At 41.9% G+C, this 23,787-nt stretch overlaps 1 protein-coding gene across 1 annotated transcript in view; it reads left to right on the forward strand.

Moving 5' to 3' along the window:
- LOC124307539 (eukaryotic translation initiation factor 5B) overlaps positions 1-23,787 on the forward strand; it is a 55,152-nt gene that overhangs the window by 17,650 nt on the left and 13,715 nt on the right. The window contains exons 14-16 of the mRNA XM_046769313.1: positions 6,415-6,491; positions 6,626-6,833; positions 6,966-7,061. Coding sequence (XP_046625269.1) covers positions 6,415-6,491; positions 6,626-6,833; positions 6,966-7,061 — 381 coding nt within the window. The remainder of the gene's footprint in view (positions 1-6,414; positions 6,492-6,625; positions 6,834-6,965; positions 7,062-23,787) is intronic.

Below are 23,787 nucleotides of genomic sequence, written 5' to 3' on the forward strand. Positions count from 1 at the left end.
ATATTTTGTTTTCAACGGGAAAGAGACTTGGCCGTTGAAGGGGGTTAATTCTACCGGTATGATCGTGCGCGTTGACGATTCCCATTTATTTCGCCATATCCAGTGCGCAGCCGTGCCGTGGATCGATTAAATGCCTTTCTGCAAGTTTTGTAGCATTTTGCATGCACGCACGTATACAGCAGAGTCGCAGGCGACGCAGAGCAGCTTCGGCTTCGGCTGGTTCTGCGGTCGGCTAGCCACTTCCTTACCGAGAAAGACCGCGCAATTACCGCACCGCCACGGTACGGTTACACAGATTGGAAAAAGGAACCGTCCTAATAGGAAAGATCCTGCTCTTTGCCGCTCCGCGTGATGCCCTGAAACGCGCGTAGGTATATTTCTCCTGCGTTTGCAGCTTAGCTACTTGCCAACATCCGCCAGGCAAGATCGTGCGGAGTGCCAGGGGAAGAGAAAAGAAGAGAATAGGAGAGAAACGCTGCGCTAAGCGACGCTCCACGTCCTTCTCTCTTCCGGTACTGCACGGTATCAAGTATTATTATTCGTGCGGCGTATACCCGCGGTTAAATTGCAGCTACGCATCGACGATACCGGAATGTTGTTGTTGATTTGTTCATTTCATTCTTATTTCTTTCCATATTCTATAGTTATTTTTTTTTTATTTTTTCGTCCACTCGCAGGTATTTACAATTTAAACCACCCACATTTCGATGACGCACGATTCGTAAAGGTTCCCCGAGTGTTTTTGGTGCTTTCGTACGTTGTAATTCGAATGCCGTACGCGTTACGTTTCTACGTACACGTATATACGTAGCGTCGCATGTATCACGGGTACTAAAAATTCTAGACGATAATCCTGCGAGGCGAGGCAATTGACGACAGATGAGGCAAGACCTGCAAACGAACTTACAATAATTCTAATTACAATTGATAAGGTGTTGTAATTGCGGAACGGTATGCGCCCGACTTCCGTCCGCCGTTTAAATTCATTCTTATTGACGAATGGAGCTATAAGCTATACAAACACGCCGCGAATTTAAATCGATTAGAAAACGGACACGTCGCCGTTTATTATATACCGACACGACCTGAATACGAATTTTCATCGTCGATACCTGCTGCAGGTATCCATCTATAAGGCTGTACGACGTACTATAGAGCTTATAAATATGTACAACGTGTCATCCCCGTCGTCGTATACGTGCGTTTGTACAGGTTGCGATGGTAATGAACGGTATACGCTTTGTACGCCTCGAGTTGTCGCAACCTTCGATTCCTTTGCAAAATGTCAATTTTCCACGATTTTGTAACTTTTATACTTGCCTTTGATTTCCCTCCTTATTACGCGTAACGAGTTTACTTAATAATTTTATCCGTCGGGCGATTAAGGTTGTTACACAATTTAACCAAAGTCAGAAACGCCGAGTTTATCCAACCTCCGCAACTTCTCGCAGACTATTTCATTCTACATTCGTGGAAACAAATATGTGATCAGGCACACCTCTGATGCAGCGTCGTTACGCGTAATAGGTAATGCCAATAGTAGTCGTGCCCACGACAATTAATAGCTTTTTAACATTTTAATACAACTCGGCAACGGCTCGTACGCACGTATACACGTACAGGTATGGTATACGTATAATGTAAAGTCTTGTGAAGACACCGTACAAACATTGGATACCCGGCATATTTATCTACGTGAATAATATAACGAGATGAACGAAAAAACGTAGGAAAAGAAAAGAAAAGAAACGCAGGAAATACCGAAAATGGAAACAAAACTGTATAAAGAGACCTTAATAGGGCGTCCATTAACTGCGTGGGAAGATAGGCGGCTGCCTAATTTCATGAGGGATATAAATTTGCTTGAAAATTTTCAATTTCAACGCCGGAATTAGGGGAGGCTTTTATACGTACAGATTGCCATCCCTCCCCTCCCCCCCAAGGTGTGTTATACAGCTGAGTCTCCAATTTAGGGAGGCTAATCTTCTAAAACTACATTCATATACCTGCGTATAATTCCAGGGTAAGCATGTATGTATGTATGTATGTATGTATGTATGTATGTATGTATGTATAAGCTGCACGTACAACGGACCGGAAATAAGATCCGGTCGGGACTCACTTCTGTCGGTTGCAAACCCCCGGAGGGATGAATGGAGGGATGCGAATACAGTGCCTGTTGGGCTTCGGCACGACTTCCGGTGTTCGGGGTAAACTACGGAATCAGGCTTTTGTGCTGCAGCCCGAACTGCAGGGTGCAACAAATCTCGTTTAGATCCGGGTGAAAAACCGCGAAATGGGCCAAGACGATTTCTTTCAATATTATTCTTCGGACGTTCTTTGACACGAAGAATTGCCAACAGCAGCCGGGACCCGCCTTCCGGCCGACGCCGTGTCTTCCATATAAATCACCCGTCGTCTCAATCTTGGCATGACAAAATTATCGGTATGCAGGATAATTCTTACTCTGTTCGATATTCTTTAACGCGAAATGAGAATAATTTCTGATTTAAGGCGATGCTGTACGGTCACTCTTTACCCACCGAGTAAAATTTCACTCTTTTTTACCACCATTCCAGGCATTACCAAAATTCCACAGTCAACGTAATTATACACGCAATTCTTAGCAATGACGTCCGGAAAATTTCATGGCCGAGAAATTTTTTCGACGATAAGTGCTTATCGAATTACAGGGATAAGTTTACTGGCATCATTGATGTGTAAAACAAAACTTGCTTTTTTTCTGCAATTTATTGGTAATTATGGACGGAAATTAACTTTTCCTCAACAGGATCTTTTTGTCGCCTGTTTGCGATGCGTGTTTCAATTGTCAAACAGATTGCAATTTTACTTATTGCCTGCGTATTTTTTCAATTCTTATTGTTTTCCTTACCCTTCTTGCGATTCTCCACTTCGTCTTGTTTTTCGAGATCCTTACAAACTGTTCTTATTATGCGCGCGTAGTACTCGTACGCTTCGCAGCGGGGCTCGAACCATTTCCGGTCCCACTTCCGTCTCCTGTTTGCCATGTGCCTTCTCGGTCATGCCACGCCTTTGAATTTTCCGTTCCGTTCCGTTTCCTTTCCTTTCCTTTTCCCTCTTTTCCTCCCCGCAGTCTCTCTTCTTTCTGCCTTTTCTTATTTATACCACACGCTGCACACCGTTTCAACGATTTCCTTGCTCGGCTAGTCTTCGCCTTCTCGTTCTTTCAAATTCTTCTCGCTTGTTCGCAATTAGGCAAACCTTACCACATTCAGGTACAATCTATTCGCCGTTACGGGGATCCGTTCGACATTTTCATTGTACACTGCATGTTGGTTGCTCGTCAAGTTTATATAATGCAGTAACAAGTAAATGGAATTTGCGAAAATGATGGACGGTATCGCGAATCAAACGTTCCTCGCTGATCAGCCGGCTCGCTAGTTATTTATAATTCTTCTTTGCGAGACATTCGACACATTGTGTTACAGAGACGAGTTGTTACAAACGACAATAGCGTATTCGAAATGATCCCCGACACACCTATACGGCCCTGGAATTTCACCCACATACCGAGGCGCGTGACGTAAGCAGCAGGCTGGATATAGCGGTCGCGTATATAACGCGTCGTGAAACATTATAAGCCATCGCCGAAGAATGTTTCATGCTTTGCTTTTTCATTTTCGTTACAGTTATACGTATATGCACACACATGTCGTAACATATACGGAGGAAAAATGAATAGGCAGGAGTCAAGTTATACGTTTCATCCCGCACACCGACACCTCGACTATCCGTCCCTTTCCCTTTATTGTGCTTGCACTCTGTATATTTCCAAAAACAAGAAGAAAAAAAAAAGGCTCAATACCTACTTCGTATCTTTGTCCGACTTGGTACGATTCTAGTTACACCTACAATGATCCTTACACCTGATATATTCCACTCTTACTCTGAATTTTTACGATTACGATGACGATGACGACGACGATGAGGATGACGATGCTTGCAATGCAGCGTCAAATGTTTGGTCAGCACTTGCACAGCTATACAGTATGTACACGGTGTAATATCAACCTACGCCCATAGATTCGTTGCACATACATTGACGTCTTTTTATGTTGGTACCTGCATATTTAACCCGGCTCCTTGATACTCAGATTATATTCATGTGCGTATACACATTATATCCATGGCGCATCGTTTCGTTGTTCAATGGCTCACCAACCCTCCTTCTTTTCATCTCTGCCAAACGCAGTACGATATTAAATTGAAAATCGGGATCGAGAGATAGATAGATAGATAAGTTTATTACGTCCTAGCTATGCTTGGGGGTCAGAAGAGAATAGGCAAAATAATACAATGTAATACAAATACATCTCGAGAATGATAACATAGGACATACAGTACGTGAAAGTAACAAAGTGATCACTGCAATAGGATACAAGCTTAACGCGCTGTGGTGATCAAGGGAAAATGTAATAGATTGCAATAGTGCTTACAGAATAAGACGTAAAATAGACAAAACTACGAGCAATAATAAAGAGAACTAAGTAAAGAACTAAGTAATGTAATCGTTAGTGCAAATTTCTAGATAATCAGGTGAAAAGGGAAGTGGCCGAAATAAAAGAAGATAAAGATGCAGACGCAGAGAGAGAGAGAGAGAGAGAGATTGATTGGTTAAACTTTATTTATATCCTAGGAATACTGTGGGTCAAATGAAGATACATACATTATGTATCGAGTAAGAGGCATGGTATGCGAACATTGGGTATAAAGATGGGTACGTAGAATTTAAAAAGAACACTAAGAGTCTAGGAAATACTTAGAAATTACGTAAGTACATAGAATTACATGTCAATTTAATTCAAATCGATAGACTACGGTTGCTTAGGTTATTTTTACTTAAAATTAAAGCAAATCGGAGTGAGATTAAATTGAACTGATTAGAATAAAACGAGATAGATTGATAGAGAAGCGTTTATTTCGTGCTCTGGGTCTTCTAAAAGCACCGTATAAAAAAAAAAAAAAAATCTACAATAGTACATATATGCGGGCGAGAGTATATAAACTCAAGTAACTACTTACAGTAAGTCAAAGCTAAAAAGTAAACTAAACCTAACGAGACACTTATCCAGCCTAAAATTACCCATTTAGAAAGATAGACAGATAGATAGATCGTATATTTTATGCCCTAAAACACTTTCGGGCAAAGTAGATACGTAGCAAGTTTAACCCTAGAGAGAGAGGGGCGGGGAGAAGGATGCTCGACATTTCGTTGCATACGTACATACGTGTAGAGTAACAATGCGCAAGAGGTAAAATCCTGGTTATGATCCGGTGATGACCCGCGACCATGACGACGACCATCATCTCCTGCTGCGGAGCACCGGAGCAAGAGCAGGACAGCCCACATTCTTTCGATCTTCTTCTTCTTCTTCTTCTTCTTCTTCGTCTTATTCTTCTTCTTCTTCTCCTCCTTCTTCTTCTTCGTCTTCTTCTTCTTCTTCAACTTCTTTCCCCCGAACCTTGTGGCCGGTTTACGAGTTACGAGACGCCTTCTTCGCGTCGACTCGGGGATCTCGTCGCGAGTAGAAGAGACTAGCCCAAGTTTTACGCACACTAACCGGCAACCTCTTCTTCCCCCCTTTCACAATATGTTATTTATCGTTTTACGTTATACCTGTTTTACTGTTTCTATACGTATTCACGTACCTAACGGCCTAAATTAATTTTATCATTCGACAGTCTGCGGTGTGATATCTAACCGGGCTGCAATGGAGGGGAAAATGAAATGATACAAACCAGATATTTATCCTCGTATATACACTTATCTATATTTATATCTAGCTTTTTTTGCATTCCGGTATTTCTAAGACTATTTTTATTCTTATTTTATTTTTTTTTTTTATTTTTCACTCAACTTCGTTCGAAGAAGAATTTATCGCGATTCATACACGCGTTCATTCAATTCGCCGAAATTTTCTCCACGCAGGTCATACCGTTTAATATAATCATCTCAAGACGTCACTAATATGGTTATGTATTATAATCAGACACCCTCCGAAATTCTTGGGAAACAAATTCTTCGCATATTTCATGCGTACGTGTTACACACATTTACCTACCACTGCCGATCACGTCATCGTTTTCATCAATCTTTCAACGACTGACTTAAACAGTTCGGAGTATTCCGCAGTTGTTATACAATCTTTAGGAATTTATAGGCTTCTTTTCCTCCTTTATTCTTATTTTTTTACTACGCTTCTCAAGTCTGATCCAAATCGCAAACACTTGACGCCCTGTGAATCGTGTTTGTAGTTTTTGAACCGGAAAACCGATTTTAACTGCGTTTATGTCCACTGTTATTTTTTTGACAAACTTGCGTGTAATCAAGGATCGAAATAACCGATCGAACGATATTTTCTAATTTTACAGTACGCCGGGATAAGGATAGGTCCAGTGGTCAAAAAGGACATCATGAAGGCATCGATTATGCTGGAGCACGATAGCCAGTGAGTGATTATATTTTACCATTTTACCATTTTATTCATTTATCTCTCCTTTTTTTCTTTCCTTTTACACATCTTCATTCGATTATCATACAAACTATTTCTACCACGTGATCATGCACGTTACACGTTTACAGATACGCAACAATTCTGGCATTCGACGTGAAGATAGAAAAGGACGCGCAGGAATTGGCCGATTCGGTCGGGGTCAAGATATTCCAGGCTGACATAATCTATCATCTCTTCGACAAGTTCACCGCCTATAGGGAGGAACTGAAACAACGGAAACGAGACGAGAACAAGCACATCGCCGTATTTCCCTGTAAACTGCGTGTTCTTCCGCAGGTTCGCATCCTCCATTGTATCCTCGATTTACCGATCGTGACTTTGACAAAAAATGAAAAAAAGTGATAAAACCGTCAAAGTTACGGGTTGAGACGAATGAAAAATCTCAATCGAATACGTCGTTGTTCACAGTTTATTTTCAACTCGAGAGATCCTATCGTCGTTGGCGTTATGGTGGAGGCCGGTATCGTCAAGGAAGGAACGCCGATCTGCGTGCCCAGCAAAGAGGTGAGTCGTCAACGATTGGTGTTAATTTTTTTTCATCAAAATTCTACGCTCCCCGCATTGTTATACGCGTGGAAGAAAAAAGCGACTCTCGAGGACTGCGGAGGAAGTTAAGGAGAGTATCCGGTGATCTAATTATTGTTGTTATCGTCGTCGTCGTTATTTTCTAACCGCTACCTTATGAAGCCGGCGGTGAAAATGACCGCGGGATGAACGAGAAACTATTAGGCGAAAAGCCGCGTGCCATTTAGAGCGGATGGCGTAGGTATCCATGCGCGATATAACCCCACGTGCAACGTGTCTCTGCCTACCTGCACTGAAATCTACCTACCCAACTACCTACCAGCCTCTCTAGAGACGGCATAGGTGGATCGTACATAGGCGTTGTAGTAGGTACGGCATGCAGGCGAGCCTCTGCAACCTCCTCCACCTTCGTCCCACGCTTTGTATACCTTCGGACGAGCAGGAAACTTGAAGATTACACTCGAGGCGCTCTCGATACGTTACGACTCTTGCCATTATACCTACTACCTGTACAGGTATAATGATATTATACAGGATGCGTAGGTTAATTGTAAATATACGCCGTACCAGAGACGTAACGGATAACAAAACGCTTTGGACTCGAGACGACTCTCGGATCTGCGAGGTAAATTATTTGGCTTGATGTTGAATTAATCCCTAAAGCATCCCGCCTGTAAGGTGTAGGTTCTTACGTAAATCTCACATATGCCAGAAGGTGATAACGAGGTTCTAGATATAAATAGTTTGAAACGAGGAACGAAGGTGGGAGAGGGTAGAAAACTCCTGTACCCGATGATAAACTGTCAACGACGAACGTGGGAGAGGAGGATTAAGATAACGGAATTGGATTTAAACTAAGGCGTTTAACGCGTGGGTGGGTTGAATAGCGCACATTACGCGTACAGTCTGTATCTGTTTATGTTACATTGCTTTTTAAACAAGAGAATCGAACGACGAGGTCGAAGTGAAAAATGTTTCTACAACGGATACTGTAATGAGAGAGTTTCTTCGTTACAGCTTGACTCTCGTCATTCTTGTTGTTTCTTTTCATCATCGTCATCGTTATTGTTACTATCAATTCTTTTTCCCCTCATCTTCGGAGTCTGCTTAACACGGGAAACTCCTTAGTACCTGTACATAGTCACGGGCGTCAATAACCAGTTCGCGATTAATTTATGAATGGCGGAGAGCGTCTATTCGTAATTTCCTCCTCCTTCCACTCTCTCCCTGACTCTGACCGTTCGAACGAGCCGTAGGTACATACCTTTCTCTTCGCGTATCTCACAAGTATCTCTCTCTTTCTCTCTCTTTCCTTCTTTAGCTGCGTTTGTGCACGCGTGTGATGGCGGATGATCTCGTACACGGTTCCAATCCACTCTATACACACCTTCACTCACGTTCCTTTGAACTTTGATGCGAGGTTCGGATCAGGTACGAGGTGGGTTTCGTATAATAGGCTGGTGGCATATCCGGGCCACTTGAGTTGGCAGTGTACGTTATTAGTGCCTACCTTTTACGTGACGATATCGTGTTTCCATCGGAGTTTGCTTACTGCAACGGCGGCACCATCCTTGCTGTATCATAAAATTCCCCGCCACCTCCTCCTCTTCCGCCTCCTTCTTATTCGGTCGAACACTTGTGTCAAGTGTGCAGGCAACTCACGCATTTTTTCATACACTTGAATTGGGAAAGAAATATGCTGTCGCGGTGCAGCGGCCTTTTTTCCCCTCCCCAAACCGTACGAGAAAATCTTGAATCGCGTTGAATTTTAATGCGAACGCTGACGCAGCGAATTACAATTGTCAGAGATATCCATACGTGAGTAGTACGCGGTTAATACAGAGGCATGAGACCGGAGTACGCGATGAATTACGTAAACTGGAACGTACCGAGATCTAAATTGAGAAGAACTCGACTGCAACTGGAACGAACCGGGTCCAACTAGGGCGAGGCCTATAAATCGTACGTACTTGAGGTATAATTTGGAAGAGATTTGAGCAGCATGATTTTTAAATACCGGTCTCGTTGTCCTTGTCGCAACGAATCGGCTGAATGGAGATCGGAAACGTAGAACGGTATTACAACCGCGCGAAGAGAAGATGTTGGGCGAAAGGAAGAAGAAGAAGAAGAAGTAGTAGAAAAAGAAGAAAGAAAAAAAAAACGGGGCCGAGGAGGGGTAGAAAACGAAAAGAGGAAAGAGAAGTGTACATGTGACACGGGTTTCGGAAGAGGGAAGAAAACATAAACGTGAACGGAACCCCGTCAGGGGATCATCCGGACCGGATGTTACCGGTCACGAAGTGTTGCCTCAGGTCGGGAATAAGGCCGAAGGGAACGAAGGAGTTAATTCCGGGGGGTTAAAGGAGGGGGGGTTTGAAACGGACGGTGGTCCAACCGCGAATCCCTTTTCTTACTCGATGTCCCTGGTGGTGGTTCTTATTCTTCTATTTCTTTTTCTTTTTCTTCTACTCTTCCCGAACGAGTGCAAATGAAAGAGAAGAGAGAAAAACGAAGAATGAGAATGCAAATAAGAAAAAAGAAAAAAAATAAGGAACGAAACTACGACGGCACGTCCGTCGTTTTATTTATCCTTCGGGGGAATTCTCGTCCGTCTCGACCCTGGTCGACTCTCTTGGAAATCTTGCCGGAGCGTCTCTGACGGCTATACGTGATCTTGCCTTAATCGTACGAATTTTAACCCTGCGTCACTTCCGCCCCGTTGCATGCCGGAGGCGGTTGGCTCGCTCTTTGAGTTTTACTGAAGAATGCTTCCGTCGACACCGATCCACCCCTCTCGCCCTCGTCGTCTCGTCGTGTTCGCCGTTCGTATTGCTCGAATTACCTGCACCTTATACCATCAACTTGACGCGTTATAAAAGTTCGTGCAAATCTAGCGAAACTCGATACGTACTTTGCCACGTGATTCTCGGCCACATCATTTTCCCACATGTAACAATACAATTTCTCACGTAGGTTTTTGTACGGAAGAAAGCGCGAATTCTATATGCGTTCTTTATTTTTTTTTTTTTTTTTATTTATTTATTTATTTACTTTTTTTATTATTATTATCTTTCTTTACCGCGGTGACGTTTCTCCTGCTGACACTTCAACATTCCTTCCTGTCGAATTGACTGTTTGAAGAGAGCTAAAATCCTAAATAATAAAATATCATGATGCAATGGAGGAAAAAAAAAAAGAAAAAAAAAGAAAGAAATTGGAAATATTTTCTGGAAACGTGAACGGGTGACGGTTAAGTTCACAAATTCGACATTTTCATCGTATCATGAAATATATCCATCTTCCGTTCAAAGATTAAGGATTTATTTGTTTTTTTTTGTCTATTGACATTAAATTACGAACAATAAAATGTCAAGAATTTTACACCGGTGATTCATTGAAATCTGTGAATATAGGCCACGGCAACGAAACTGTACCGCATTGTAATGGACGCAGTGTCCGAGACGCGAGTTGAAAAGCACGTGTACGTGTAAGAAAAGGGAGGTGTGTGGATTTTCTTCTCTATTTTTCTATCTTTTTTTTTCTCCTTCTTTAACGTACAATTCTATTTTCTCTCCCCCAGGTTTTTCTTGTTATTTTTTCTTCTTCTTTTTTTTTTTTTTTTCTAGAAACGTTCAAACCTTATCGAAGACAAGTTCAACAACACGTTATCTGTTTACCACGTTACTCGACGCTCCACGAGACCGAACGTTTTCACTTACCGAGAGTTTTATATATATATAAATATATATTACATATACAATACAATATATTATTACATATACATCTATGTATGTATGTATTTATTTATTTGTTTATACACCTTTTTAATAATTAAAAAAAGCAAATACCGGACAGTAGGTACAATTTCAAATTCCTAGCGAGGTGTTACCTGTATATCCCGTGACGAAAGAAAAAAAAGAGGGGGGGGGGGGGGAGGGTGGGCGAAACAAAAAAAATTCCCCCTGCAGATTATACTCGCACTGATCAAATTCCTTGCAATGTATCCTCGAGAAAGATATATATGTATAAAAGTTTTTTTTTTTTTTTTTTTTAATCGGGAGAGTGAGGTGAAACGAAAAAGATAAGAGTACATAAGAGTTGAGCGTAGAGCGAAGAGACCTGGCCTCCGAAAGCACGGAGCTGACTGACTTCGAGAAAGATATAACCACCATGCTGCCAGATGTGTGGCTCCGTAGTTCGTTTTACATATATCGCGGTGGGATGGTATGGGCTACGGATATGGGTATCAACCGAGTGGAGTTAGTTGTGCGGTCGTGCTCTCTCTCTCTCTCTCTCTCTCTGTCTCTCTCTCTCTCTCTCTCTCTCTCTCTCTCTCTTTCTCTACACTCGATACAAATCACAGCGAGAGACTGTCGCTGTATACGAGTCTACCAATCACTCGGAATACAGTACGGTACGTTATACGCGCCCGTCCATCCTGTCCTATCAGTTTTGCCCTCCACCCTCCGTTCGGGCGAACCGATTTCTCGGTAACCATCTACACTCTTCTTGATAGAGATAAATAATTGAGGGAGGGAGGGAGGGGGAGGAAGTGGGATCCCTTCGCGTTACTCTTGGACGGTAAAAAATGATTTAAAGCCTGTCTGCTGCCGATGCGTGTCGTCCGTTTATATATGTATATTCATACGTGTGTATATGCATATGTATTATACACACGCCTGTAACGTGTCTTGTATTATATGCACACTTGAGCGATCCTGATAAAGGCACGTGCATGCGTATCATAGGATAGTTTCGCGATGTGCTTTATCCCTGAGGTTATTTCTTTCTTTTTTTTTTTTTTTTCTTTTATCCCCTCTTCTTCTTAATCTTCTTCTTCTTCTTCTTCTTTTTCGTATTCTTCTTCTTGCCTCCTTACTCTCGACTCCGTGTTACTGCATCGTTAATCCGTGCAACGATATTATATTATACGCTATAAATGAGAAGACGGTACACTTTGGCATCTTGGGTTGAATGTCGCTGTATTCGATATCCCATATATCGAGAGGTACCTTATACGTACATATAGACTGCAATAGCATTCACGAAGCGAATAAATTATCTATAGGACTTGTTTTATTTTAAATATAATATTTCACGCCCCACTTGAACTTGCGTAAACCCTGGCGGATATTTATATTTATTAGATGGGTGAAACAATTTTTTTTTTTCTTTCTTTATTTTTGTTTTCAACTACAACGAAACAAGGTTTCGAACACGTGTCTAATGCGCGTCGATCTAATGTACCTAAAAAATTATCGTCAATATTCAAACTACACTTCGGGTTGAAATATTCTTTTCCGCTTTGTCTTTCTGGGCCATAACTGCATGTGTCGATGAATTTACAATTCCTCAGGGATTGTCTGTTATTGTTATATTTGTTCAATCGTAGTGTAACACCACGTTGCATAGAACGGTAAGTCCCTGTTCAGGTACACTTTGGCTGTGCGTCTATAACTGAATGGGGGAAAAACTAAAAAAAAAAAACAGCGACAATCACATTATCACCGTGAGTTTGTAAGTACGGACGTACGTACTTTACATACATACAGTACCTAAGTACGACCCGCCTCTATATCTGTACGAGGAATTGAAAAATGATAATGAAACATCGAAGACCGGATGTACGTATAATGTGGTTATCGGCAGAGGCGCGGTGCGATAGCTTCTCATTGTCTTCACGCGCTTCGACCCGCGATTCGAGAAGTCGGTTCGCCATTGCAGCACCTAATACTATCTCGAGTTTCCAAAGAGTTTATCTCTCTCTCTCTCTCTCTTTCTCTCTCTGCAGGTATGATGCACATGGCATAACGCGCTGAGTAAGGCGAAGCGAAATTATCCGCCAGTATATGCACGCGAGTAAATTCCGCGAGCACGATGATTCGGCAATTTCTGTTTATCTGTTTTTTTTTTGTTTTTCACTCTCTTCTCATTTTTCTTATTGCGAACATATTCTTCCATGTTTCCGCATCGCTGCAGTCTTCGACTCGTGACTCACGCGTCGCGGTTGACACCGGAAACGGACATTCGATTCTCGACTCGTCGGTAGCGACACGCACGCACACATCCGCGCGCATGGCCAATCCAAAGCAATTCGCAATCTGAGTCCATATCTTTTGTATTACGCAGTCGTGTTGTACCTACTCGTGTAGGATGTGACGTGTTCTCCTTATAATCGGTTGCGGGAAACCGTATGGTTGAATTTCCGTTTTCCGGAATTGAGCGAATTAGTCAGTCTTGCGGTGGGTTTCGAGGAAATGGGAAAGCGAACGAGTCCAAGAGCGCTTTCCTCGCGTCTCGGATGCCTCTGGCCAAAGGAAAAATAATATTTCTTTTTAAAATATCAGTTTAGGAATTCATTTAAATCTACAAGATCAATTTGTACGTTATATAATATGTATAGGAAAAATATATGGTCAGTTGTTTTCTTTCATATTTTCATCATCGATTCCTTGCGTACATAATCGCGAGATTTATAAATTTGCCGTCATGCCTCTTCCTCTCTTTTTCTCTCTTTTCCTGTTTCTCCGCACTTTAAGAAAAACGCAAGCGCAGTGCGGTGCGATAAAACGCGCGCATGTTGGACGAGAATATTACGGACGGAGGCGTGAGTAAGCGGACGAGCGATAAAACCGGATAACATTGGTCGGGAAACAGGATGTTGGGGGAAAGCGAAGAGAGGAGAGGAGAGGAGAGGAGAGGAGAGAAAACCTGCACAGAGAGGAAACGAGACGAACATCGAGACAGATTCTCTTTTCTGCTAGAAACGTATATCATTATTCTACGCGTGTATGTACATTAGGATGATTCATTCTCGAACCTTTTTTTTTCCTTCTTTCTTTCTTTCTTTCTAAGGTCGTGCTAGAAATATTTGTGACAAATATTGAAAGAGAAAAAAAAAACACTGCCGTAAAACCTGGAGGAGGTAGAAAAATATTTAGAGATCGTTACGAATTATTGAAATATTTTTTGTTCACTTTTATGCGTACATCTCACAGACTTATATATATATATATATATATATATATACTGATATATGATACTGAATGAATGATACTGATTTTCAATTATTTATTTATTGTATTTCGATTATTGTTAGTGACGACAGGTTTTACGACAATTTATTTATTTTTTTTTTTCCTCTGTTTTTTCAATATTTGTCACACATTTTTCAAGCATCTGTTTAAAAAAGAAGAAAAAAAATAAATGTTGACAAATTCAACCACCCCAATTATACATACACACGTATACGCGCCGAGACACCGTCGGATTTCCATCGATCAAACACGACACGTTCTGGTTATAAAACGAAAAATTTTCCACCGGAATTCCACCGACGCCGATGCAGCCATATATTATACGCGCGTACAACGCGTCCTGCCGCCATTGCAGCTACCGTTTTTGTCACCCCAACGAGATAAGGGATCCGTCGCTCCTACGGCTCAGGTGTAGGCGTACGACTACGCGAACAGATAATGATGTTATGTGTGAGTGTGCGTGCGCGTGTGTGTGTGGAAAAATATGCGTGCACGCATGAACGCCGCGTCCGTGTCCCGCAACGAGAGATGAACCACGTGGCATCGAAAAGTCACCTATTCGATGCGATAGTAATTCAGTAGTATTATAATATATGGATGATTCCAGTCGATACGCGCGGGTGATGGATAGGAAATTTTTCATCTCATTTGGGAGGGGGGGGGGGGGGGGGGGGGGGGGACATTGATACGTTACGCGCGTATGCGGACAAGAAAGTGGAGAAATCTCGACGACATTATGGTTTCGTGTTCATGGCTGAAAAGTATGTCTCATTGATTTACTTGATTGACAAGGGTGAATCGTATTCGCAAGTCTACGATGATTTCGTGAGTAGATAAGGAACGGAGAGGGGTGAGAAGAGAAGTGAAAAGAAGAATGGAGAGAGAGAGAAAAAAATTTAATCTACGGGATGATTTGCAACCAATGATACGATACGTATTTGTGCGCGTGTGTTTGTGGCGAACGGTAATGCAAAACGTCATCGCTGTGCTCTTTGTATAATGAATATATAACGTGGAAATGAATCTGAGGAAATTGAAATAACACCGAGTTACCAAAGTCATTTTCTATTTCCATTGCCGGAAATAATAAGATCCTTTTTTTTTTTTTTTTAAACATTCCTTCCCCCTCCCCGCCGTTTCCCAATTATTTGTTTACAATCCAAACCGCGTGTTTCGAATTGATTTTCAAACTGGCGACGGTTCCGAAAGATGTACAAGGCATGATGTGGACAAAAAATTGCAGCTTTTTGACTCTCCGAGAGAGGCGGAGCTGGATATAATCCCATTTCGTACCTTCCTCGTCGAGTCTACGTACGCAATATCTATCGCGTCGAGGAGAATCGACGACCCACCCGGCGTCCGATGACGGGCGCGTGGGCCAACTTCCGCCGGAAGACGTATCCCCCTTCCTCGCCCCTCGTTTTCCGCCTTCCTCCAACATCGCCTTCTCGGCTGACGCACCGCTACGACGGACCGGAAGGAAGCGCTCCCTGCCTCTCCGTCCACCCTATATATAGGACTCCTTGATATATACATACGTGCGTGCGTGTGTGGTATATGTATATTTATATACGCACGGTGTGTCCATGTGTTATATAGTAACGCGATCGATACCCTTCCTCGACGTATGTACACACACACACCTGTTATATGCCGTTACGCAGGGATGTTCTGGGTAGGAGAATTTCAGCGACGATATATTTATCACCAATTTTTCCGATCGACAATTCAATTCGTGAATTTTCAATTTTTCCTCATCACGAATCGGCTGTTCGATATTCGTGATGTGAAATTATTTACACGCAGTTTAGTTACAAATTATAAACGAACGCAGTCGCTTCTTCTTTTTTTTTTTTTTTTTTTTTTCTTTTACTACTCTTTTTTGAATATTTACTTTTACCGTATAATTATGTTATTTCTAGAGTCGAGGGAAGGGGGAAACATTATTCTACTCGATTCTCGTTCGGTGTAACTCGCCTTACGTTACGCACTCACACTCGCGTGCGCGCAACGTTTCATAGCCGTAGCCTGCATGCCTCGTTCTTACTTGTATGCTACGCTGCCCCCATCGCCAAGGAGCAGACCGCCGAGCCGCCGTGCAAGACGGAAACCGGAAGTCTATTTTCGTTCGGCGAACCGAATTAGAATCCTTTATAGTTTATAGCTTCTCGGGTGCGATACGGATATACGTTTATGCCTTGGGTTATATGGTGGATAGGTGTACACGCACGCGAATACCGTGTATTCCTTTGGAATTTACCGTTCACGACGGTGTATCGAAAGATTTTTATATTCTCGTATTATCGTATCTTTGTTCTCTTTCTCTCTCTCTCTCTATCTCTCTCTGTCCCTCTCTCATCGATCACGCGTTATTCCAATCGAATAGACCGATGGATCTTCGCCGGTCTACATTTTCGGGAAATATACAGACGATAAGTATCAATCCGATCGTATCGAAGTAATGCCTAATTCGCGGGTTGTGTTTGACCGATTTGATCGATACGTAGGTACACGAGTTTAGTTAGAAACACAAAGGTGAATAACGTGCGGAGAAGACGACTACGGATCCCGCGGTATTCAAAATGGCCCAAACTTTCGAATAGGAATTTGAAAAGCATGCATCGAAATAATTATTGTCCGGTGGAAACAACCCAGACGTCTCTAATGCGATTATAATTGCTTATCGCGTATACCTGCATCAATGTGTGTGTGTGTGTGTGTGTGCGCGCGCACGTGCGTATATACTCCGATATGTATCCTTTCTTTCTTTCTTTCTTTTACTTGCGTTCCTTTTTCCTTACTTATCCACTTTTTGGTCAACATTTTATAACCCTGCAACGAAGCCCTGTCCGGTTCTCTTCTTTCTTCACCTCGCTGACAATTCGTTATCCTCACAGATGATCATTCGTGATAAAAATATTTTTCTATAAAGTTATCGCACGAGACGCGATTCGGAGATGTTACTTGGCGCGTACGTTTTATTTTAACCCTACCAATCACGCGTGTATATCGCATTTATGCATACGTGACCGAATTCTCCTGCAACCGGCAGTCTGCGTACGATCGTGTATTACAGGTACAATCCTTGTACCTAACCGGGAACTCGAACCACCCACACAAACTCGTCTCGTTTCTATCCCCCGTGGATGACGGAAGACAGTCTCGTCCGTACATCTTTAACTTTTTTTATATTTGTATACCTTGTACGAGTATCGCGGTGCAGCTGATATGCCGACCAGCTGATGTTGGACGGTGAGCGAGTGATCGAAGGTTAGTTTATAATATATATGTATATATATATATATATATATATATATATATTGGTATTCGGTCGACAAGATGATGCGATTTCGTAGAAGAGATTCCACGCGAGAGACGCGCGACGCTTCGTACCTAACTAACGATCGAAGATTATTTTACGTATCACTTGACCGAAGGAACGGACGGACCAACCTTTAAATCAACCAACGTCCAAGCAGAGTACAGATAATTTATCAACTTGCGGGTTATAAACGCGGTTGGCTACTCCTAATCCTAATACGCGGCTCTATATCTCTTGTATTATTACTCGAGATACTGCAGGTAAATATTACTTGGGTGGATGTGTATATATATACATACATACATATATCTATACAAACATATTACGCATATGGTCTGTACGACGTTGTGGTTTCGTTCTTGGATCTTTCGATCCGTTACGGCGTTAAGAGAATCTGCATTCACCGAGTTTATTTTCGTTTAGAATTTCTTTGAACCTGTTATATTGGTTTCGTTTTTCGATTTTCGTTTCTTCTATCGAATTCCATTCCTTGGGTCAAAATATTTTTTCATATATGTATTTTGTTTTATATTTATACACGGATCCGGTAAACGGTTTCGTTTTTCCGAGCAAACAATCGAAAAGAGATTAGGGTATACGTACTTTAACGTGGAATTTTTTTGATATCGATGAATAAACAGTGAGCATGTTATTTTCTTTCTTTCCTTTTTTTTTTTTTTTTTTTGTTTTTTTCGAAAAAATCGTTACTACGTTGTTTAACGTTCAAGTAATTCTTGAAATACCAGCGTTCCCGCCTGGCATAATATTGATTAAAAAACAACAAATATCGCGGGAATTTGCAAACGTTTGAGCAATCGGATGGATGGGTTTGCAATTTCTCGGTAATGTATTCCTTTTCTTTTCTCTCATCCCGTCTCATCGAATATATATATATATATATATATATATATATATATATATATATATATATATATGTAAATGTGTATATACACATATGTAAGTCAGTAGCAGGATCATACAGAAATATTATACGATGCTCGGTCGTATAAAGTATAATATTTCACACCTCTGACGACACGGTTATATAGCTGTAACAGACACACGCAGGATACAATTTCTACATATATTGATATAGACATATTATTTTTATATTGGTCGTATATGCTGCATACACAATACAGACATCCATGCGTGTGTGTGTGAGCGTAATCATCGTGGCGGATGGGGAGAGTGAGATATACCAGCGAAGGTACGACATCCGTATCCTACCTAACCGTTAAATACGGTTCTACGGGTAAATAATAATGTTATTCGGGATGGATTTCCCATCTCTTAACGCGAGAGGCTTCACGCGGAATTACCGTGTTGAAAATTCGACAAGGTATTATTTATTAATTTCAAAATTACCTGCAATGCACGATCTTATTTGTTACTGTAGACACGCACACAATAATCACACTTCCTTTCTCATATTTATCATCCTATACGTGCATTCGTGTCGACCACCATTACCCCGGAATACCTATACTTTTTCCTTGGATTATGTATGTATGTATATATATATATATATGTATATTATTCATAGTGTATTCGTTTGAAATTCCTTAGGATTCCGGAACACGGTTGACCGGATTTCTTGTCCGTGGCCGACTCGCGGGCAGAGATTACAATTCCCTTCTATCATTTTCTCGCTCTCTTTCTGTTTCTCTGTAACACGTGTACAGTATATATATATATACATTTTACATACATTCTTTCTCTGCGTCCATTCCGTTTTCCTATTTTATTTCACGCTTAGCCTGTCGTTCGAGTCACTTGTTCGTGGATCACACGCGGTACGTCTGATATTCGAATGCTGGGATTTTATAGATAATGATAGTCTTAACAATTATTAACGTTTTCTATGTCTGTCTCTGTTTTTATAAACACATCATTTTTCTCATTCAACATTTTTTCTCCATCTCCATGATTGTTATTCCTTAAGAGTTTAAATTGGAGCATGATACTCGGTAGGCACGGTTTGTTTGGATTTCTTTTTTTTTTGGGGCTAGGATTAATAAATTGATCACCGTTTATGAATAACAATTTTTTATTTCAAAGTAATCTACCTTACCATGTATAAAAATAATCTATATCACCTTTGAAATTTTTTTTTTTTTTTCATTTTCTTTACTTTTTCTTGTACGTTCTAAAAATTACATTTTCCCGAATTTACATCTCGAAGAATTTTTCGGTACCTACATGTCGTTGTCGTTCAAAGAATCGATATGCCAATAATTTTTCGTGCGCTACGAATCGGATCAGTAGCTCAATTCTTAACGTGAATACGGTGTTTAATTTGACAAAATCTATGCGAGGGGATCAATTCGACACTGTTATTCGTGCGACAATGATGGGATGAAAAGTAATTGAACAAAGCATTCCGGCATCCAGTAGAACCTCGTTATCGTCAATGGCAGGTTGTCGCGAGGATCTAAAAGAAAATTACAGCTTGAGAGAGAGAGAGAGGGAGAGAGGGAGAGCGAATAGAATAGAATAGAATAGAATTTTATTACCAGAGAGATGAGGCAGAGAAATTCAAGCCTCGGTCTCACAGATCGAAGGGTGAGCTCTTCATACCCTGCATAATACCATCCATTACATCTGTATGCCTGCATATAAACGCGCGAGCGGTATATATAATAGATAACTTCTACCTGCAGTTGTGCCCAGGCAAAGATGTACGATCGCGACGTGCCGCGCTTCCAAGTTCGATTTTTTGTTCTTTGGTAAGGGCAAGGTGGAGGAACGAGGTATAGGGTATAAGGTATAAGGTATAAGGTATAAGGAAGGTGGAAGGCGTGTTCTTGTACGCTTGTAGATATCTTGGAAAAAGACGCGTGGGTCGCACGGCGATCCGGCCTGTCCGCCTCAATTTATTTCTTCCTAAAGGCCCGACGTTGCTGCGTGCACGTGGGTTCTCGAAAAGGCTCGTCGACGTCGACGTCGACGTTACTCCTCGAGCATTTATCCCCGTAATCCACGCCGAGCGAGTCTATCCCGAAATATAATAAGTGATCTTGGGGGGGAATTAACAAGTCGCAGATACCACGTGAACGTGAGTTCCTCGGTCACTTGGCCGTTTTTCAAAGTGAAAAACCGTCGATTGCTTGACGTTTTCGGCCCTTTGACGGAAGGGTTTGCGATCCTGATACCTACTTACGTCGTGTGACGCGTACCTGCAAGATTTAAGATTGTCCGCATTTTTTCTATTCCCGGCATCCTCGGACTCGATTTCGACTTCGACGAAAGCTCCGAACGACGTTAAATCCGCGACTCGAGGGCGAAAATCGTCACGTTCCTCTTTATTTCTTTTTGGTTTTAGGTTGTTTTTTTTTTCTCTCTCTCTTTTTTTCTTCCAATTTTTATTACCCGAATCGTTAAGCGCAGTGGTTATAGGTTTGATTCATTATTTTATTATCACATACTCGTGCAGTTATGTACGATATGGAAATTTAACGATTCGTTGATTAACACTGCGATAATTAATAGCTGCGGGTATATCGCCGGTATCTGCGGATTTTGTAACATATGTCTGCGGCTGTGAATTTAAAACAATTTCAAAGAAAAGAGTTAGGAAAAAAAACCGGTTTCATTAAAATCCCACGCATATATTATACGCGGACAAAAATAACGTTTATGAGTTTGAGACGATTTATATGCAGGTAGATGTGTATGTATTCATACATATCTATACGTATATATATATATTGCTTGTATGCCGACGAATTTATTTGGTAATTAAATGTCTTAATGCGATATTTTTTTATTTTATTTGTTTTACATTCGTACAAGGTGAATACATTACATATACTATGTGAAAATCAGAACTATACTGAAAAAGTTTCATTTTATAACTACAGTAACACATTAATCAACAGTTTTAAACGTATTATACGATTATTCGGGTATGTACATTGATTGAAAACTGACGATATATATATATATATATATATATATATATATATATATGTGTGTGTGTGTAATATTACAGTTACGATATTTTCAATATCAATTCGAGTTACAATATGACTTGGCAATAGTTTATTCCCAGAAAATCGTGAAACCGCAAAACGGAAACTATTCGTACCCGACAACGTTTATACTTTCACGAAATTTCTTAAGTGGAAAAAAGAAAAGAAGAAATTGCCGCGAACATTTTTTCGTCTCCGCACGCCTGATCTTTAATATGTAAATAATAATTTTTAATTTTTTTTTTTTTGTTTTTTCTTCCTTTTTTCAACTATATAAACAATAATATTCAATTTCCTGCTTCGCAATCGCGGGAACGTGTAGGTAGAGACAGGTAGGTATTTATTCTTCGTCCGAATGTACGGTACCATCTACTCGAGTAGGTACCTGTATACCCACCTATAACTACAGATGCAAGAGAAGGACAGGTATAGCCGGTCCGTAATCCATAGGTGCAAGGTATACACACACGTTATGTGTTTATATACCTATGTACGTACGTATTTTTGTATCCACATACACACGTATACACCTCCGGGTGGGTATATAATCCTTTCTTCGATTGACGGGATGCGCATTCGATTCAACTGCACCGGCGGACCGGAGGCTGAGGCAAAATGAGAAAAATAAGAAGCCGTAGTAGAAGAAGAAGAAGAAGAAGAAGGAGCAGCTAATTTAAAATCACGTTACACCCGTTCGGCTCGTTCCTTCACTCGGGGACCGATCTCCGTGGGCAGTGACTATAACTAAGCCTCGATTATCGTCCGAATGGACAATGGCCGACCGGATGTTGTCCGTGTTCTGCCCGACTCCTAAACCCACGCGATGCGCCGACGGTCGTCCGTCTGAAGAGGGTCGTCTCCCGGCGGTCCAGAGAGAAGAGAGTCCCCCGGGTCCTCTCTTACTCCCCCGCCGTTCTCACTCGGGGGCCGGGCGGTCGCTCCACGTATCGCCATATACAGGTGCAGCCGCGGATACACGACGAATTTAACCAAAGTTAACGGGTGCCCGGGCTGCCTGGGCCGCCCTCGGCCCAAAATGGTCATATCCCTCCTACCGTGGGTCCGGACGCGTAGGCAGGGGACCGCAGTGCCTTTGTGTGTTTGTTGTTTGAGAAAAAAAAGCAAAAAATAAAGAAAAAAACAAAAAAAAACGTTGCAATTTATCAAATTTATTTTTTATTTATTCGTTATCGTATATCGTAGTATCTGTAATCGCGTATATTCTCTACCAGCGACGCTGCGGTGAGGAGTTATCGACGAAACGAGAGGCTATCGATCGATCGATCCTCTAGCTTATTGTTAGTTACACCTCTGGGTAGGTGGATAATAAATACACTTGACTCGGGAGGGCCTCGGAACGTACCAATAACCCCAGTCCGTCCAGACATTGCCTCGTATAACCAACTACTCGGGTAGCTTGGCACCTTTATCACGCGGCTGTGTACACACTCCACCTTACACCTACCCCCGGTGTGACAAAACAAATTTACAACCCACGCCCCCGGCTCTCGGACCCCCCGTGACGAGAAGGACTTGGACGAACGGTTGTCGTAGAGACTACGTATCCGATTCTCGGTCCGTGTCTCTCCTTCTCTTCTTCTCTCGTCGTCGTTCCCCGCCCTTCGAGAGTAGCTTGACGTTGGATGAAATAGCGCGAACATCCAACGAACGGTGCGTTACGCGATGCGTAGCCCCGACTCTCCGCGGCTATATTATTATATCGTTGCAACGTCGCAGTTTGGATATAATGCGGAGAACTTTTCGGGGAAGGAAAGGAAAGGAAAGCGCTTACCGCGGATAAGATGCAGCTTATACGGTGGGTGGTAAGGCGATGTCGTGTTACTCGGGAAACGCGTAGGTATCGCAACGTACGACCAGGTGAAACGAGGGGCGTGGGCCACGTGGGATCGGCTCGCCGGTACGTAGGCTTTGCCCCCGCGAACCTGCACCGGCACTCGATCGAGTCTTTAACGTCGCACGGATCATACGCGTTACACGTAGCTACGTGCACCGAAGGTGCGCGAGCGTCTGATATGCGTCTAGCCGCACACCCTCGGTCGCGTGCCAATTTGCCTCTTAACTCTACGGATACTAGACTTTCCGGCAAGATCTATAAAACTAATTTTCATTTTAAAATGAGAATAGTCAAGGACTGAGCGGTAACCGAAACTAACAAATTTCTCTCGGTTTATCTCCAATTTCTTTACACTTGCCAAATTGTCGTACCGCGCGATGTGAGTGGTACTTGGGATGGAATTGGATCGGTCTTCGACCAGCTGCAGGTTCCTCGTTGTACGCAGCGTCGATCACGTTGACGACATCTGGCATCAGCGTCCGTGTCCGCGTACCAACGTCGTGGGAAATATTTTTCA

The sequence above is a fragment of the Neodiprion virginianus genome, chromosome 6 (genome assembly GCF_021901495.1).
Source record: "Neodiprion virginianus isolate iyNeoVirg1 chromosome 6, iyNeoVirg1.1, whole genome shotgun sequence".
NCBI classification, from domain to species: domain Eukaryota; kingdom Metazoa; phylum Arthropoda; class Insecta; order Hymenoptera; family Diprionidae; genus Neodiprion; species Neodiprion virginianus.